At 47.5% G+C, this 19490-nt stretch overlaps 1 protein-coding gene across 2 annotated transcripts in view; it reads right to left on the bottom strand.

Annotated features, from left to right (window-relative positions):
* The window catches only part of EGFR (epidermal growth factor receptor), a 197363-nt gene extending 178230 nt beyond the window's left edge, over nucleotides 1-19133 (bottom strand). Inside the window, exon 1 of one of the 2 annotated variants that reach the window (XM_038562623.1) lies at nucleotides 19031-19133. In XM_038562623.1, coding sequence (XP_038418551.1) covers nucleotides 19031-19118 — 88 coding nt within the window. In that variant the 5' untranslated portion in view covers nucleotides 19119-19133. Of the gene's footprint in view, nucleotides 1-5398; nucleotides 5422-19030 lie in introns of those variants that run through there. The other variant, XM_038562625.1, reaches the window with a different exon arrangement.
* Nucleotides 19134-19490: the final 357 nt, after the last annotated feature.

Raw genomic sequence — 19490 nt, 5'->3', positions numbered from 1 at the left:
CCCATTAAAAGCCCTCAGCTGTCTTAACTGTGCTTCAGGCTTCTGCTCTTTGCCATCTCAACTGCTTCCTGCCTGTTTCCCAAGGTCCCCATAAAGTATGACATGCTCGACAGAGAACCTCCAATCCTCAGTGTATTTTTACTACCAAAGGTCAACCAAGCCTTTCATGAGCAGCTCCCTGACATACATACTACGTGGAACAGGATGGCCCATCTCTTTGCTCCTCCGAGCTCCAGGACATCCTAGGACATACATTCGCTTATAGTGATTCTTCTCAAATTTCATAACATACTGGCCTTTTTTTTTTACAAGAAAAACCATTTCCACGGACCCCAATGAGAAAAGCAGTGGCTGTAGAGCTAAGTTTTTAAGTTATAAAATGTCAGCCACACACTTCTCCTTCTGGCAACTGCTGTAACTGGTCCCAGACTTATCTTCCTGCTGTAAACAACCAGAAAACTGAGCAAAATATTTGGGGCAACTGTTCTGAGGCAACAGACAACGGGGCAGTGCAGGACTGAATGACCTAAGAGAAGGGAAACACATGGTAAATATGCGAGCCGACTGAAAACAACAGTGTCCCCTTTTTCCCTCTTAATGTTCTTAAGATACAAGGGACTGTTCAGAATAGCATCACTGCACGGTGGGGGGGTTCACTGTATACACACGTATATACACACACACAATGACTGTGATTTATTATAATAAAATAGTTCGGTCTGTACCTAAGTTCAAAAGAATTTGGATTACCCTCAAAAGTGAATAAACAAAAATTTAAAAATAGTATAAAATTGCCAGGCCCTTCCCCCGGGGTACATTTGTGGCTCTCGGGTTAAGGAAATGATTTTGGAGCAGGTTCATGAATGTCTGCTGCTTCTTGACAGCCTCCTTGATGCGGAGCTAACAAACGCCAGGTTGCGTCCCAGAAGCGAGCAGAGGTCATGATGCATAGTAGGTGCTCAATGCAAGGCCACTGTATAAAGAGATGCACCTCCTGTGCCAGGGGACCTGCCCGTAGCCCTCCCTACACGCGGGGGCCATCCCCTCCTCGTGGGAAGCTTCCCTATGGCTGAGAGTGTCGGTGCAGGTTGTGCTTCCTCCAGTCTTCCCACCATTGCCTTGGTGATGTCCTCGGGCTCCAGTCAGCAGCCTTCAAACCAGGCTAAGTGTCTCCCTGCAGTACACAGAGTTCCAGGTTAGGGGCACAGCAGGACAGTGGCCAGGGTTTTACCTCCTACCTGTGCTTTTTTTTTCAAAGCCAACCTGCCTGCACCTGCCACCTGCCCCAGGCTCTCCTTCTCTCCTTCCCAGGCACCCCACTCACCCATCTCCCACCGGGAGTGCTCCAGGCCCCGGGGACCGGCCCTTCTAGGTGCCACACAAAGGGACAGCAGAGTGCAGAGCACGTGACTCTGCACCCAAGTGCTGAGGCTGGAGGTGACCGACTCAGGTGTGTCAATCTGCTCCATCTTCCCATTGGTGTCGTCAAACACCCATCTTAAAACTGAGCTCTTTGGAGGAAAGGATGAACTTTTTTTGGGGGGGGGGGGTGGGGGGAGTCAGGAAAAAATAAAGTCAGACTCCATCTGGCAGAAAAGTAGTTGACTGGCTGATTTGCCAAATGATTGAAATCACATCTCTTGGAGCTGGTAAGCCTATGGTAAACAACTTCAGATGTCAACTTAGAACCGTGAAGAGAGGACACAGATTTTCAGAACTAGTTCAGTCCTTCCGAGGGCACAGAAGCTGGAGACTCAGTCTGCCCTGCATCGCCTTGATCAAGAGATCAAGAAGGGAACTGAGGCAATTTTCACATGATTATTCAAATGCGATAAAATATGTCAAAGGCTCTCGGAAAGCTATAAAGCGCTTCGCAAAATTATGCTGTACTTAACATTCACACACACACCCCCATTCTGGTTTCTATGACCATCATCTCAGTTTTCAAGTGCTCACAAACCACATGAGACTAAATTCTCACTTCTGGGAATGTGACAGGATGAACGGGGTTCTGGACTACGGGCTCCTTATGGGCAAAGACTGCATTTTCTGTGTAACCCACACCCAGCAGCTTTTCTCGTAGGCAATCACCATTTAATGCACGCCTCCTGGGTTGAACCACACTGAAAACTGAAAATGAAACACGCACCTCAGATTCTGAATTACACCAATCCACTAAAACAAGCTGCCCTGCTATACTGCAAACAGGGATTGCCACTGGGCAATAAATAGAACAGGTGCAACAATCAGGGCTCAGAATGCTCTGGAAACTCCACAGAAAGACCTGCAGGACGGGTCTGCGTGTGCTGTGTGAACTGAGATTTTTCCTTTACCACGGGATTTGCTTTCTCTTCTCCTTCCCAGTGTTGGCCTGAATACAGCCCACAAGAGCCTGACCCCAGGAAGTAACAGGGCAGGAAGCTGGGGTTACCCCCATGACACTGTCTTCCTGCAAAGTATCTGCAGTTGGTTAACACCTGTTACAGGAGGCTTTCCCTCCAAGGATTCATCTAGACAGGTAAAGGAGGAGGAGTGTGCTCCTTCGCTGTGACTCTTTATTAACCCTATTTTTAAAATAATTTGTAAGAGCAAACTGAAGTAACAGTAAGAAGAGTCTCAGTTTTGAAGGGACATTTTCTTTTTGGTTATATTTACCAAAACAGAATAAATGCATTGCCTTGATTGAAATCCAATCCCTTCTTTGAGATCCTGAACTTCCTAATAAAACAGGAGCTCTCCCTGGAAGGCTTTATCTTCTCTACGAAGTGGCCATGTACAGTATGGAGAATTCGAATTGCAGTATAACATAAATGTAGAAAAGTATACAAATCAAAACTGCAGCTCCATGAATTTTTCTTTACCAAATGAATACATCTGTGTAATCAGCGTCTGAATCAAAAAACATGACATCATCAGCATTTCAGAAGACCCTCATCTAGGGCACCTACACTTATTATAAAGAAGGCAAATTAGGACAAAGACATGAAAATAAACATAGGATGAACAGGGTGGTGCATACACAAAAACCCAACCACTAGTGATTTGAATAGAACATACCCTAAGCTTATGCAAACTGACCCCAAAACTACAAGAGGATGTTTGGTTTGTCCAGCCAATGAATGAAAGTCCATCTCCCTATCTCTGTTTATTTTTATTTTTTTATTTTTTTTTAGATTTTATTTATTCATGAGAGATACAGAGAGAGAAGCTGAGACACAGGCAGAGGGAGAAGCAGGTTCCCTGTGGGGAACCCGGGGATCACACCCTGAGCTGAAGGCAGGGCTCAACCACTGACCCACCCAGGCGTCCCATTGTTTCCAGTTTTTATTTAAATTCTAGTTAGTTAACGTATAGTGTTACTTTCAGGAGTAGAATTTAGTGGTTCATCACTTACATATACACCCAGTGCTCATCCCAACAAGTGCCCTCCTTGATCCCCATGACCCATTTAGCCCATCCCCTCCACCCACTTCCCCTGCAGCCACCCTTATTTTGCTCTCTATAGTTATTCTCTCATTCGGTTTGTCTCTCTCTCCTTTTTCCCCTACATTCATCTGTTTTATCTCTTAAATTCCACATATGAATGAGATCATATTGTATTTGTCTCTCTCTGACTGACTTATCTCACTTAGCATAATACACTCTAGCTCCATCTACATCATTGCAAATAGCAGAGATTTCTTTTTTTTTTTTTTTTTTTTTAGATTTTATTTATTTATTTGACAGAGAGAGAGAGAGTGTGCACACAAGCAGGCAGAGGGAGAGGGAGAAACAGGATCCCCGCTGGACAGAGAACCTGATGGGGGGCTCAATCCCAGGACCTTGGGATCATGACCACAGTTGAAGGCAGACGCTTAACTGTCTGAGCCACCCGGGAGCCCCCATTCTTTGATGGCCAAGTAACCTTCTATTATATCTATCTACACACGCACACACACCCCACATCTTCTTTATCTATTCATCAGTCGACAGACACTTAGGTTGTTTCCATATTTTGGCTACTGTAGATAATGCTGCTATAAACTTAGGGCAGCATGTATCCCTTTGAGTTAGTATTTCTGTATTCTTGGGACGAATACCCAGGAATGTGATTGCCGGGTCAGGGTAGGTCTAGTTTTAACTTTCTGAGAAATTTCTGTACTGTTTTCTTATCTCTCTGTTTCTCAATTTGTCCATCTGTCTGCCTACCTGCACTCTTCCTCTACCCCTCCTTCCCTTTTCCTCCTCATCCTGCATGACCTCCAAATGTTAGAGACCAAAAAAAAAAAAAACTAAACTAAACTAAAAAAGCAACTTGTAAACAGTTGTGAAGACTATGACTTCTACAATAGCATCTCACTTAGCTAATTAAAACAGCGAGCATTTAGCCTAGGTCAGTACTAGATAAAGAGGTCAAACTAAATATTTAAAACTTTGTACTAAGATGTTGCTGCTGGGGGAGGTTAGGGAGAGGGTGCCCTGACCAGACCTCCTTGTGCCTATTTTGCAACTTCCTGTGAATCTGTAATGCTTTCAAAATAAAAAGCTAGTGACAAAAAGCTTTGCTATGGCAGCAAAGCCACTATTCTTATTTATGTAACATGGTCAGTGTTTTTAGTATGATTTTTCTAAGAACTACAGCAATTAAAAAAAAAATATTAACTTCTCTGGAAACCTCTAAAAACAACACTGAAGAGAAATAAGATATTAAGTTCAAATACCTACCCTAAAATGTGTTTTGGAAGCGAAGAACAAAATACCTAAAAACATTAAGTAGGGTACGCATGATAATTTCCTTAATCCTAAAATTAAAAAAAAAATTTCCTTAATCCTGCTTCCCCTCCTCACACCTCCTCACTACCTTACACCTGACCCCACCCCTGCTGCTTTAACACTAAAAAATGTGCTAACCATAAAGCGAATACTCAAAGAAAAATAAATGTATGGCTCTCAGAACCCTGCGTATTAGGGGCGATGGTCTCTTCCCTTTGTGTTGTTTCCCAAATAGACCACTCCAAGCATGATAGAGCTGCACGACGACGGCTCTCTAAGTCCAGAAAGGCTCACGGATGGAGAAAATGGGGCACAGAGGTCAGACCACCCTTCAACCCATTTGTAGATCAAATAATCTCATAAATCGTCTCACTGTTTAATAAAGCAGTTACGCTGCTCGCCGTAGTTCCAAGATAAATTATCATCTCTGAACTGTTAGCTTTTCCATTTTTGGTGTTTCTTGCAGCAAAAGCAATTTATTTTTACTCACAATTTATTTTAAACAACTTTAAAAATAACTAAATATACTGCTTGGCAGAAAGAGCAAGTCCCCAGCGTATGTGAATCCGTGACCCGTCTGCCACCCGCCCTGCGAACGTGAGAACGACGACAGACAGCGCGATGTGCTCTCGCGGTCCATACACACCTGCGGGCCCTGATCCTAGTGAGCAGGGGAAGACCAGGGGCCCAGAAAGTTCGGAGGCTGGAGCCCCGATGAAGAGTCTGTGCTCGGGAAGGGGCCCGCCGGGGTGCACCGCGCGGTACCTGAAACAGCGTAGCAAGCAGATCAAACAGTCCTCGGAAGACAGGGTGCAGACTCATGGTTTTCTCTCTTTAGAAAGCTGAGCTGTCGCCGAAGGGTCGAGGGCTCCGGGTGCAGGTCTCCCTCCTGTGAGATGGTCCGGGTGTCCAGGGGCCGCACCGGGAAACGCGCGGGCCCGTCCCTGCCACCAAGGCCGTGACACGGGGAGGAAGGATGAGCAGGAGAAAACAGACAGAACAGCAGCCTCCCCAGCAGCCAGGAGAAGTCCCAAAGTAGAAACAGCACGAGAAGAAGTGACTGGGTCGTACGATGAAATAAGGAGCATTTCAAAGACTGGCCCCGAGCCACGCAGGGCAAACAACAGTCCAAGCAGCCTCCTCGCGGGGCGTGGAGCCCAACCCGGGGCTGGATCTCACGACCTGAGCCAAAACCAAGAGTCAGAAGCTTAACTGACTGAGCCACCCAGGTGCCAAGATAAGAGCGATTATTATCTTCACTCTGCAGAGGCAAAAATCACGACTTGCTGTAGTTACTCAACTCGGCCACGAGCACCCCGCAAGCAAAGTGAGGTCCAGGTCCGGAGACAGCACCCCTGTCTGTCATATCCTGCACGGTCCTACTCGCGTGGAGGAGGGAAAGCCCTAATGCTTCACTGTTATCCAAAGAAAAGCACCACAGAACAGGTCTAGAGATTTTTTTTTGGTATATTTATTGTTTTATATGCTCATATTTTAGTCCCACGTATACATTTTAGTTTTCCTACTTATAAAAAAAAAAAAAAGTCCAACCTCAAGAAGATGCTAGTTATAAGAAGGTTATACTGCCTTTTCTGGAACAAAAACATCCATCAGATGTTAGTGATGATCATTCTAGAATCCCTGGCCTTGGGCACTCTTTAACCTGTTATAATAATGTTCAGATTGGAAAAATTATAGACACGATAATTTCGGACACGCTTAGAACCAGCGGAAGTTCACAAACATCCACCCAGAGTAGCCTTGGTTGTAAGAGCAGAATGATTCCTGGAGCCCCAAACAACTGGCACAGGCAGCTTTCTTGACCTCTGGCTTGCTCACTCTCCTTCACCCCGAGAATGTAGTCAATTCCTGGCTGAGGAAGTGTCCCTCTTGCCTCTGAGTCAAGAAACCCTGGAATATTTCCCCCAGTCTTGCAGACACATGCATTCCACTTCACAGCCAGGGAAAATACAAATGGATAGAGACGGTCCAGGCGAATCTCCACCAGCGAGTGGGCATATCTGAGAGGCGACCGTAAGCACCTGCTGCAAAATAATACCCCCAGCAGGGAGAGCAGGGTAGTGAGGGGGCCGGACAGGTGCCAGCGCCCGCACGGACGGCCAGGGGGGCACAGAGCCACGTATCCCTGGAGCCAGCTCGTGCTGCTCTGCTCAGTCCCCCTACCCTGCTCACTCGCATGATGGTGCACATGCCCCCAAGACAGTAGAATCAATCTGGATCATACCAGGTTCTGCGCACTACACATTTGAAGGCTGAACAGAAGCATGTGCAGGTGAAGCTTCACTCGATCAAACTCTCTTTGGAAGGAAACCCATCTGCAGATGGGATTTTTCCCCCAATTGGCGCACTGAACGTGCACCTGCGACATAGACTATGCTGCTTCCTCAGATGGAGAAGGGCTTACTCACGTCATCGTTCTCCCTCCATCTCTAGGAGGCCACTGCGGAGCTGACGTGTTTGATGGCACATTTCAAAAATCACTGGATATTAATTAGTTATTACCTGTTACTTTTAGAACAGCTCTTAAACTTAGCCTCGGCCTTGTCGCTTTGCGAAGAGCACACCCGACGATCCTAAGATCAGGACAGCTGCTATTACACTACGTGACGCCTAGTGCTTCTCTTTTCATTAAAATTCAACCTGGGGATCCCTGGGTGGCGCAGCGGTTTGGCACCTGCCTTTGGCCCAGGGCGCGATCCTGGAGACCCGGGATCGAATCCCACATCGGGCTCCCGGTGCATGGAGCCTGCTTCTCCCTCTGCCTGTGTCTCTGCCTCTCTCTCTCTCTCTCTCTCTCTCTCTGTGACTATCATAAATAAATAAAAATTAAAAATAAAATAAAATAAAATAAAATTCAACCTGGTAAGTGGTGCTCAGAAGTCACCCAGCCTGTCAAACTTCTACTAGACTACAAACCTGCACTCGGCACACCTGTGCTGACCAACATCACGCTTCAGCTGCGGCTACCACCTCCTTCCACCCCTTCCCCGGTCACCTAGCTGAGAGAGAAAGCAAGCCTAGAAGGGAAATGAAGTCTGACCTCTTCCCAAACCAAGGTCCAAGAGGAAAGAAAAAAACAAATCCCCCTCAAACTGCAGGAGAAGTACGTATACTATTGGCGACTCTCCCCACCCTGGCACCCCGTCTTCATTGGCTTCGTCTGCACGGTTCAGGCCTTGAATTCATGACTACTTATTTTCCTGGCTATCATTTGAACGTTTTGTTTTTGCAACTGGGCAACATTATGAATATGTAGTAGCCATTGCCCAACTCTCTCAAAGCCTGGCTCTCCTAGCCAAGACTTTAAGAACAAGACTCTGGCATGAGGCAAGATGGTCTCAGATAACCACCCAGGTCTTCAATCGTCTGGGCCTTTTCCCATCGATGCCTCTCCTTCAAACCAGGCACATCCCTGAGTTTGCATAATGACAGAGCGTCTTTAGAAGTCAAAAGTGAAGCGAAAAACTGGGCAACTGGTCTGACTCTTTATGTTGTCCCATTTCACCAAATTGCTCAACTTTCTGTCCTGCCTTGGCTGGGTGGACCTTTGTGGATTGAAGGTCAAGTGGCATAGCTTTTGCCCAAATAACTTCTGCAATGAATGCATAGAGGCCAACTACTAAGCAAGCCACCCTGAACTCAATACACTAAATGCCTGGAAGTTGACGGGAAGAGTTTACTTATCCAACAAGAGATGCATCATCTCTGGCTCTAAAAAATCCATGTTTTCCCTTAGTGATAATCTCTAAGCCTCTACTACATCGATGATGACTACAGATCGATTATTCAGTTTACATATGGGATTTTTTTTTTCGTACTTTGCTTTATAATTAAGAAATAGAAACGATCATTGGGAATCTCTGCTAGAGCACTGAAGTTTCTACTATGTTAGAAATAGTAAGAAGAAAGCTTTTTCCTTCCTGATGGAGGAAAATAAACACTGTGTTCTGACTTTTCTTTTGGAAAAGTTATGGGTCATTGTCAATGAGAGATCTACTAACTCTCACATCCCACGTCCTATTCATTTAAACAATGACGTTCCTCTAAGTGAGAATTGTGATTTCTGTAATATTTTCTCTTTAAAGTCAATGCTTCTGTATATAATCTCTGGCACATTGGCTTCTTATAAAGGATCTGATACAGACAGTCAGCAACCCTGGAGTGTACACAATTTGTTAAGTTTGTCCTCTTCATAACAGCTATTTACACACCCTCACGAGTTTAAGTGTGTGCTTCATTTAAATCACAGAAATGACTCTACAGATCGGTGTGAGGGCATTACCACATTTAGCCACAGGCACTGCTAACTGACCCAACTGCTACATCAAGGTGCTTTCCCTCCTCGTTTTTACTTCACATATTTATAGATCTGGCGAATTTACAGAAGTTTATGACACAACTTCAAAAAGTCATAGTTCGGATTTCTAAAGTAGATGTTATCAAGGCTCACATATGTATTGTCCTGTATCATATGAAATGTGCAATTACGATGCATATATAAAGACACCTACCTCTAAAAAAAAAACAAAACAAAACTTCATAACGAGAAAAAAAGTGGGGAAGAACAAAATCGGAGCAGAATGTACCAAAATTGTGAAGGACGTTGGGTATAAGTAATAGGAGTGCAACAAAAAATTTGAGTATTTTTTATGTTAGTCTCTCGATTCACAAATAGGACTCCAGTGAGAGGAGGCATCAACGGCTAAGAAGCGATGATGTCTTAAAGGAGGAAGAGGGAGAGCTTTGGAGACGTGTGATACTGGTGTCTGGAAAAGGTGTCTGCTGTGTAGCGGGAAAACCTCTCCACGCCTAAATGTTGACTAGCTTGGGCAAACTGCAGAAGGGCTGAAAGCCTGAGTCCCTCACCTCCAAATGTGGATAATTACCCCCATCCTGTGGGGTTGTTAGGAAGCTTGGAGAGATGGATGTTAAGGCATTGTGTAAACTGTAAAGTGCTGTACAGTGCAAGGTGTTATTATTACGATGACATCACTGCTTTAGCATCTAAATCACAGGGACAGCACACTTATTATTTACAAGTTTAAATATGTATCTTGCATGCTTTCAGATTTGCTTTTAATTTCATAGATGTTTCCAGCTGCAAGGAGTCATCAAGCCATCTAGTTTAGTTATTTTACAGGAGCTGAAACTGGAAAGGTAGACACGAAACTGTTTTCTCTTTCTATTATCACTAACAACGGATTACAGGGGAAAAAATACACTAAGCCATGTCCTAAGAAAACCTCCTTTAGCAATGCAACTTTTGAAGGAATGATGATACATGTCTATTCGTATTTGTATTAAAAATAATCACGAACATTGAACGTCTGACATTCTAACTTTAAAAAGTTACGTAGTGTACTTTTGCGGTAATTTGTCAACGTTTTTCATTCACGGTCATACATCAAAATTTTCTTTCTTAGGTGAAGATATATTCATAACAGCTTGCAAAAAAGAAAGAGAGGAAGGAAGCAGGAAAGGCAGGAAGGGAGGGAGGGCAGATTAAGGCAATACATTATTCTTATGAATACACTGCATGCATACAGACTATTGGAGCACCAGGAAATGCCAGCAGAGGTAAAGAAATCAAGAAGTAACTATAAGGATACGGTTTCTGCCTCTCTATTAACTTTGCAGCAAATCAAAGCCAAGAAAAAAATTCTGAAATTCATCATAGGTAAAAGCCCCTTAAAATCAGTATCTTAAAAACCAACGGGTGGCATAATAATTCTTCCACAACCACCTTTCGTTTTTCTGGCATTCATCTGGACGTAATCAAAAGTAGGTGAAATTGGGGCTTCTTCTCCTTTGCTTGGAAAAGAGATGAACATTATTTAAATTTCTAATACCATATTAAAATATACTCTCAAAAAAGGACCTCTCAAGTTAGTACTAGAACACACTTAAAATAGTCTAATTTATCTCGCTCAGGACAATTTAACCATCTGCTACGGCTGATGATATTTAAGAATGAACTGGGAGATACTGCGGAAACACAGACAAGCCAGCATGTGTCAGGTATTCCATGTTTGCTGGTAAATAAGCAAAACCAGGTTTTTGATGTTACAAAAAAAAAAAAAAAAGAAAAAATCCTTTCTGACAACCTTTCTGAAATCTCATTTTACAACAGTAAGAATTTTTCCAGGCATACATGCCTGTCCTTGAGATTCATTAAAGTGATTTGTTTCTATTCCAGACTCTAAAATAGTGATAAATCTATGGGTATGGGCAAAGAACCTCAAACACGCACAGGTTTTCACATAAAAATGTCAGTTTGTCATATCGGAGGGATTATATGCATCAATTTTCTACAAAACGTGGAGTGAAAGAAAGGAACTTTCAAACAGCTATAATGATATCATGTGTCAGGAAACACAATTGCTAAGGCAATCGTGGCTTCACCCAGCATGCGCTGGCTTGCAAGTACCGAGTAGTACGCTGTCAGGCATGGCATTTCTGGCTTTGAAATAAAACCCTTCAAAAATATTCTTAAAACCACTGCTAAGTAAAGGGGCCAGGAACCACTTCTGTATTTCCTCCTCCATAAAGGCATGAACACCCCTGGCATCTCTAAGAGCCCTATTGGGCCCTGTGGTACAAATCTACCTGTTTCCAAATGATCCTCTGCAAATAAACTGGTGAATCTGTGCAATTTTCAACAGTGAATCAGGACACAGGCGTCTTCTAACTCACAAGTGGCCGTGGCTCGGTTCATCTGAGAGACACTTTCTGACCTCAGTGTGATTCAACATGCATTTATCATGTCTAGAATTATGAAGACTTTTGTTCCTCTCTTTGTTTTCTGCAATAGAAGTTAAACAAAGGATGTCAAGTAATCCTTTTTCTCATTCATGACAAGTGGTAGGACCGGATCATGCCACCTGGGGAAGAATGTCAAAACTATCGACTATCATCCAGATTCAGTTCAATTCTTCACAACCAGCCATAAGTTTTAAAAAATGCCATTTTCTTTTCTTTTTTTTTTTTTTTTAAGATTTTACTTATTTACTCATGAGAGAGAGAGAGAGAAGAGAGAGAGAGAGGCAGAGACACAGGCAGAGGGAGAAGCAGGCTCCATGCAGGGAGCCCGATGTGGGACTCGATCCCGGGTCTCCAGGGTCGTGCCTTGGGCTGAAGGCGGCACTAAACCACTGAGCCACCCGGGCTGCCCCCATTTTCATTTTTAAATGTAAAATGTGTCACCTCTCAGGCACTTTACTTTTGATGTTGTACGTTTCCTCACGGTAGTTTAGAAAAATAAAGGAGGAAACTCTAAAACCTTAGCATGTGCTGCAGTAAGACATGCATGTTCATAAAATGACCAGTGATGGTGGGCTGGCGGACAGGGCGCCAAGCGCAGCAGCAGGTCCTCATTCTTTTCCCTTTGCCTGGACGCAGGGCAAAACCTCATTGTTGAGATCCAGCTAAATGTTCTCTTTCTGAGAAACTGTCCCCATCACAGAAATAGGATGAAGCCCATTTTGGGGGGCTCCCACTGAAATCCCAAATCTCATCTACCGTAAGATGCGGCCTTACCCGGGGTTGCTCCATCTCTCTCCCTGCTCAGCCCTTCCACCTGTGTGTGCTTCAAAGATAAGCAGTTCCCTTCTTCCTCTCGTATTTCCAGAACCCAGCACACGGTGTGCACGCAGTGTCTGTGGTTCTGGAACTGGTGTGCATCAGAAGCTTCCACAGGGCTCATATTCTCAGACTGTAAGCCAAGCCCCATCCCCATAAGCACCCTATCCAGAAGGCCGGCTGGGGGAACCCAGAATGTGGGTTTCTATCAGCCTCCAAGTTCTACTGCTGCTGCTGTCTTGGGACACACACCCTGAGAGTCCTGAGAAGTAACAGACTTCTCAGGACTTCAGGGAGAAAAAAAATTCAACTTTGAGCCTGATTTACTAAGGAAATGCAAAACTGTTCCTGGATCTTGAGGAAGCTCAGGCAATGAGTAAGAAATGGGAGTCTGGGAACAAAGATGAAATATCTTCTCTGCCACAAGCTACACACACCACTTGGGGCACTCATCAGGATTGCCTAAGGAGTCTTTAAAAAAAAAAAAAAAAACTTGTTTGCTGGCACTCCATCCCCCAGAAGATTTTATTCAGCTGGTGGAGGGTGCTGCAAGTCATCCTCTTTCTCATCCTTCTCCTGTGATTCTAAGGTACATGCAAGGTTCAAAACCTACTGCTTAAAAAAAAAAAAGTCACCTCCTAGTCTTTCCAGTTCAGCCGCTAATGTACAAACCAAGTGATGTGACGCTGTCTTAAATAAGAAATGCAGGATTCCCGTCGGAGGATTTGTGGCATTATAACACAGATGTGATCCCCAACGTACTTATCAGTTGCTCAGAGCTGCAGCTACTCCAGCTGCTCGTCACGGCAACCTGCTGAAGAAAGAAGCTGGTAATCCAGGACCCGGCCTGGCTCAACATGGACAAGACAGGGAGCATGACACAGGACAGGGGCGGGTTATTTCCTGGCCCAAGACAATACCTGCATTTGAAACATGTACTAAAATGATAATTTGAGCCCCCCCTGCTTACTCGCTCTATGGCCTCCAGACTTTTCCATCCGAGCACTTCCACCCACCCAAGTGACCCTTCCTCCTGGAGCCTTCTTGGCCTCTGTGAACAGCTGGAGTGTTGATCCTGACCTTCTAAGCCAAACCCGGTGTGTCTCCTGGGACTCCCTACATCTTGTACTGGTCACACATGAACTGCCTCCAGGTCAGCCTGAGTCACCTGTTCTGCGTCCTCACTGCTCCCCCTCCCGCCTCTCTCCTTGGCCCGCAGAAGCCACCCGGCTCCCTATTTCCACAGTTGCCTCTGCAATGCACTCACTCCCCACGTGGCTGCTAGAATCATCTTTCTCAAACCCCAAACCCATCTTGCCAGTTCCTAGCTTAGGGCTCCCCAGTGAGCCTCCCCTCACCCGGAGGGGGGACGGCCAAGTTCTTAGGATGTGTGGCCTCCCCATCTCCCCCTTCTGCCATCACACTGAGTCACCAGTGCTCCTCAGACCTTTGCTACCACTGGCACGACGCGTGGGATGCCTTCCTATTGTGCATTCTCCAGGGGAAATGCCCGCAGCCCAGGGCCATCTATACCTGGCCCTCTCTCCAGGTGGAACTAAAAGCAAAGAATAAAGCCAGAAGAATTCACCGTGTACAGAATTCTATCATTGGTTCTGTGACATAGTTTCACGCTGGTTATCTATAGATTTCTCTTGCCCTAAATGACTAAAAGGCAAGCACCAACGCTGATTGATTCATTCCTAAGTCTCAGAACGTGGATGGAACAGTGCAAACTGCTCACTGTGGCCCAAACGCAAAGAAAATAAAAGCCTAAGTCGTAACAGGCAGCTATTCGTGTCCTTATACTTAAAGGACAAACAGCAGCGGTTAACTTATGTAATTATTTCTCCTAAATCAGGGCCAGGTGTGTTGGCCCACCAGGATGGACTATAAGTTGGAGCAGAGAAGGAAATTCTATCCCTCAGTGCTCGCTTTCACATACTACTTTCTGAAGCAAGCTGCTGAAATTTGGTAGGAGTAAAATTTATTTTAAGCATATGCAATTCACAGATGCTTAGTCAACAGGGTCAGGCATTTGATATTATACTTCAGGGCCTGCAGAGATTTAAAATGTCAAATCCAGCACTTAGTTTCTAACAGGGCTAAACAAACAAGCCACCACCCACCGCTCACTGGCCCCAAACACCCCTCCTGCTCCCCACTGGCTCAGGGAACTTTCTAGACAACTGTATTGACTGTGTCTATCTAAATGTGTAGGAAGGAGGCTGTACCTAGTGACTCTGAAAAAGTGAAAATTTCAGTCAAACCGGTTATTTGACATAAGCTTGGATCCTTGCCTGAATTCAAACTAACCTGCTCATCTCATCCCCATGGGCTGGATGGCAGGCTATCCTTCGAGGTTGTGCAAAGAGCCAACTGTTGCAACTGTCTTAGGAAAGGCGACCTTTTAGGAGGAAGATGAAGAAGAAGGAATGGATGGACAGACGCTAGGATGTCCGATTGGAATGACCCCCGAGAACAAGGTTTATACTCTATCCCCGTATGTGCTGATGGCTTAAGAATAAACCGGTAATAACCAAGGCCAAAAATGTTTCTTACGATGATTTCAAATGTCCAAAAGTGACAGAAGAAAACAAATTGAAAGTAGTTTTGTACAGATCGGAGAAGCAGAATCTGCTTTGGAAACCGTATATGTGGAAACAATGTAGGGGGGAACCGTTCTAGAACTTTGCCCTTTTCTCATATTTGTAAAACCCGACTTTAAATAAGCCCATTTCATGTACTGAGTCCAAAATCACACACACACAAACACACAACTTTCACAGCAAGCCACGGGGCAAAGGCCAAATGCTTCCCTAGGTGGGTCCTAGCTAACATTCTGATCCCACGTGAATTTTAGGGCCTGGGGCACCAGCATGGGGCCAGCTTCCCTTAACAGCCATAATCATCAATTTCCTATCAGAGTTGACTTGCCACTCCTGTCAGAAAAGGTTCAGACACTAGCTGCTGATCCTGAAGTTTAGATCAAGGGGTGTGGGGGGGGGGGGAGTATTTTCTTTTTAAACAGGGCGGGATCCTTCATCTTTACTGACACTGCCTCTAAAAACATTTCAAAACATGTTAGTGCTGTCACGTGGACCAAGTCTAATCATGCAGCACAATGGGTTTTTGGCAATCGGCTTCTTCAAACTTCAGAATGAATTTTTGAAAAATCACGGACTCAGCAACTAAATATATAAAGCCAGAAATAATGGTTACAAACCCACTGGAGCCATCGGCCAGGTAACTGCTGAACAGAGCTCCACGCGTGTGAATACATGAGATACACAGACTGTTGGGCCCCTTTGCAGATTGAAAAAGCGATTAACTAATACAGATCTTCCTTGACTCGCGATGGGGTTATGTCCCCATAAGCCCAGGGCAAATTAAAAATATTTTAAGTTGAAATGCATTTAATCCACCCAACCTACCGATCATCATAGCTGAGCCTAGCCTACCCTCAACGTGCTCAGGACACCTACGTTAGCCGACAGGGGGATAAAATCATCTAATGCAAAGTCTATTTTATATGAAGTGTTGACTCCCTCACATGACTTGTGAAGTCCGTACTAAAAGTGAAAAACAGGATGGTTGTCAGTGTGTGGGGGTTGTCGACCCTGGTGATCACAGGGCTGGCTGGGAGCTGCAGCTCGCTGCCACCACCCAGCATCACGGGAGAGGGCCGCACCGCCTATCACTAGCCTGGGGGGGAAAATCCAAATTTAAAATTCCAAGTACAGTTTCTACTTAACATGCATCGCACATACAATAAAAGATTCTAGTCAAACCATCATAAATCAAGGACCCTCTGTACTTCATTAACGACTTAAAGAATCACACAGTGGAAGTGTTAGTAGAAACTACTAAGATCACCCTTACCCCTTTTAACTCATAATGTCCAGCACATTCTATGCACTCAATAAATACTCTTTGAATTCTGAGATGGACTCAGGAGCCTGGGGCTGGTAACTGCCACGTCCAGCCTGACACAGAGCTGGAACGAGAAGAGACGTCCCGGCTTCCAGGCCACAACCTACTGGGCTTCCTGACCTCTGAACTCCTGAGAGAAAAGAGGGTAGTGGATCTTCACTTGGGATACAATTCAAAATCCTCTCATTCCCTCCTCTTCAACACAGCCTACTAAATCGAGAATGTCTTCAGAGGAAAAGCTGGGACAGGCCCCCCGCACTCCCCAGAGAACCACCCAGGGTCTCTCTTCTGGAGCAACACCTTTACCTTTCCATTTTGCAAGGGAGAGGGGCTTGCTTAACAATCCGCGAGCAGTGTCCAAGCTCACTGCTGCTCTGGCGACTGAGCTGCCTCCACAGAAGGCAAAGCAACTACTGAGTAAAGGAGCAAGAGTCTAGACCACCCAATAGGTGGATGTTTGTTCCAAGTTTCACACAGAGACCAGTCCTAAGGAGCCCGTTCCCTGGTCCTTTCCTCCGCCTCCCAGCACCTGCCACTAGGTGTTTGCACACACCCGATCTGGCTCTCCTAAAACCAGAACTCACAGGGGGCAGTGGAGCTAGGTGGAGGAGGCAGGACTCGCGGGTGAGAAGGCCTGAGTCTGAACCCTGGCTCTGCTTCTTCCTAAATGTAGAAGTCGCTTTACTTCTCTGGACCTCAGTTCCCCCTTTTAATAAAGCGCGTACTCACCACATATGCCTAATGTAAGGATTAAAAGGACGTGTAAGACAGTGCTTGACAGTACCAAGAGCCATAAGAACAGAAGATACCAAATCTTAGGGAAAAAAGGCTCTCTAAACCGAGTAAATTTGCTTGAACAAAACCGACTGAATTTGCTAAGGGTCCTTAACACCTTTGGTAAAAACATCTCCTTTTATATTTTTAATAATTCATCCTTTGAAATTGGTTTTGTAATGTTACTCTAACAGAATGACATCTGTTCGCCCACCCTCACAATCGTGTCCAGGAGCATTCTGTTTTAAGCAAATACAGGACAGGCAAATTAAGCGGTATTTATACATTTTCTTGGAAACACATCTCCAAGCACTAATAGCAGTGTTCAAAGGGGGAAGAGCAAAGAGCTGCAAACACTTCAGGAGTTTTTAAAACACACACACACACACACAAAGTGATGCTTTGGAGGTGCTCCAAGAGTCAATTTAAATTAAGGAGGGCGGGGGGGGCCCTGTAGCAGAGAGGGAGAGACACCACCTGCCTAAGAGGACCCTGTTGCAGGAGCAGGACCACAGCCTCCAGGGCTCCCCGCAGAGATGAAGGGGAGCCCTTCAGACTCCTTAGAGGATGCAGAGCTTTCCACCAGCTCTGTCGGTGAAAAGACTAATCCCCTATTACTGAAATCACCCTCCACCTCCTCTTTCCTATATTTTGCAAGGTTGTTAACACTCCAGATGTTCCAAAAAAGCTTCTTTACATTAGCAGGTAATCTTTCCAGAGACCTTAGCAGTCTCTCCCCTACACCAGTGATCCCCAAACCTGGCTGCCCAGCGGACCCACCAGAGGAGCTCTCGAAGATCCTGATGCCCAGGTCTCAGATCAGACCAAGGAAATCAGGATGTCTGGGGTGGGGGTGGGGGGCCAGACCTGAGTTTTCGTTTGGTTTGGTTTGAAGATCCCAAGTGATTGTAACCCGCAGCGAAGTTTGGGAACCACACCGGCTTGTGCATTAATGCTGCCCTAACCAACTCACTCAGCGCCGGCCAATGACATCAGCAGCAAGTACAGACCTGACTCTTGGAACCCGGGTTGCTTGATTTTGAAATTGTGTAATTAAGCCTTCGGAGGCATGTTTCTCATGTCAAGTGGGTTTATGGCCGGTAGTCACGAAGCCAAGGCTCGCTCATGTTCAGTCTGGACATTCGGCACCGGTGAGCCACGGACATCAGTCCTTCTTTCAAAAAACATCACCTTCAATATTTCGGTTGGCCCAACGTCAAATTCTTCAAAAAGGCTAAAAGGAACATTCCCCCCCACGAGAGAAGTCTCGGGATCTTGAGAAGGAAAGTGTGCCGTGGGCCTCATTTCCAGAAGCGGAGGGGACCTGAGCAGGACGGGGCTCCGTGCGTCCGGGCGCCGCCGGGAGCCTGGGGACGCACCCCACGGGCTGCAGGTGCCGGCAGGTCCCGGAGGTCCCGGAGGTCCCGGAGGTCAGGGGCGCGCGCGGAGCCCGGTGCGCCCGGCGCGCAGGGGGATGGAGAGCCGGACAAGCGCCGTGGGGCCGCGCGCGGGGGAGCCCAGCGCACCCCCTTGTAGCCGAGGAGGGCAGCCCGCGCCTCCTCCCTCCCGGCAGCCACAGGCAGAGGCACACGCGAGACCCCCCCAGAAGGGTGCGCGCACCCCAGGAGAGGGCCCGCCCCGGCTGGCAAGGTCGGGGTGCAGCGACACCCGGGGGGGGGGTGTGCTCGGGAGGTCCGCGGCCGCGGAGGGGGACCCGGCTCGCCCCGAGCCCCGGGGGCGCGCACCCCGCACCCGAGCGCAGCCGGGCCCCGGGAGGAGGCGCGGGGCGCCCCGCGGCCGCCGAGCCCGGGAAGTTGCGCGCGCTGCAGCCCCGCGGGCCCCGCGCAGGGAGCCTGCCGTCCGGCCGCCTGGGACGCCCCGGCCCGGGAACCCGCGGCCGCTCCTCCTCCCACGGCCCCGGCAGGGGCGCAGCCGGCCCTCCAGGAAGCGGGAAAGGAGGGCGGGAGGCGCTCACCTCTCTTCTCCTCCAGCGCCGGGCTCGCCTGCAAGTGCGCCGCCAGCAGCGCCAGGAGCGCGGCTCCCACGGGCCCCGGGGGGCGCATCGCGGCGGGCGGCGGGCGGCGGGGCCTGAGGTCGCGTCTGCGGGGCGGCGGCCGCGGGACGGGCTCGCGGGGACTCGGGCCGGGGACGGACTCGCGGGGACGCGGGCGTGCGCACCGTGCCGGGGGCGGAGGCTGCGGGCGCGGCGCGGCCCGGACGTCTAGCTCGCGGGGGCGGGGGCGGGGGCGGGGGCCGGGCCGGGCCGGGCCGCCGGGGGAGGGGCCAGGCGGCGGCGGAGGCGGCGGCGGGAGGAGCCGAGCGGCCCAGACGGCGGGCGGCGGCGCCCCGTCCCGGGGACCCGGGGACCCGGGCGTCCCTCCGCCCCCCGTGCCTCCCCCTCCCCCCCGCCCCGTCCCGGGGACCCGGGCGCACCT

Source organism: Canis lupus, chromosome 18 (genome assembly GCF_011100685.1).
Source record: "Canis lupus familiaris isolate Mischka breed German Shepherd chromosome 18, alternate assembly UU_Cfam_GSD_1.0, whole genome shotgun sequence".
Classification (NCBI taxonomy): Eukaryota; Metazoa; Chordata; class Mammalia; order Carnivora; family Canidae; genus Canis; species Canis lupus.
This window is presented reverse-complemented; position numbering and strand designations above follow the sequence as displayed.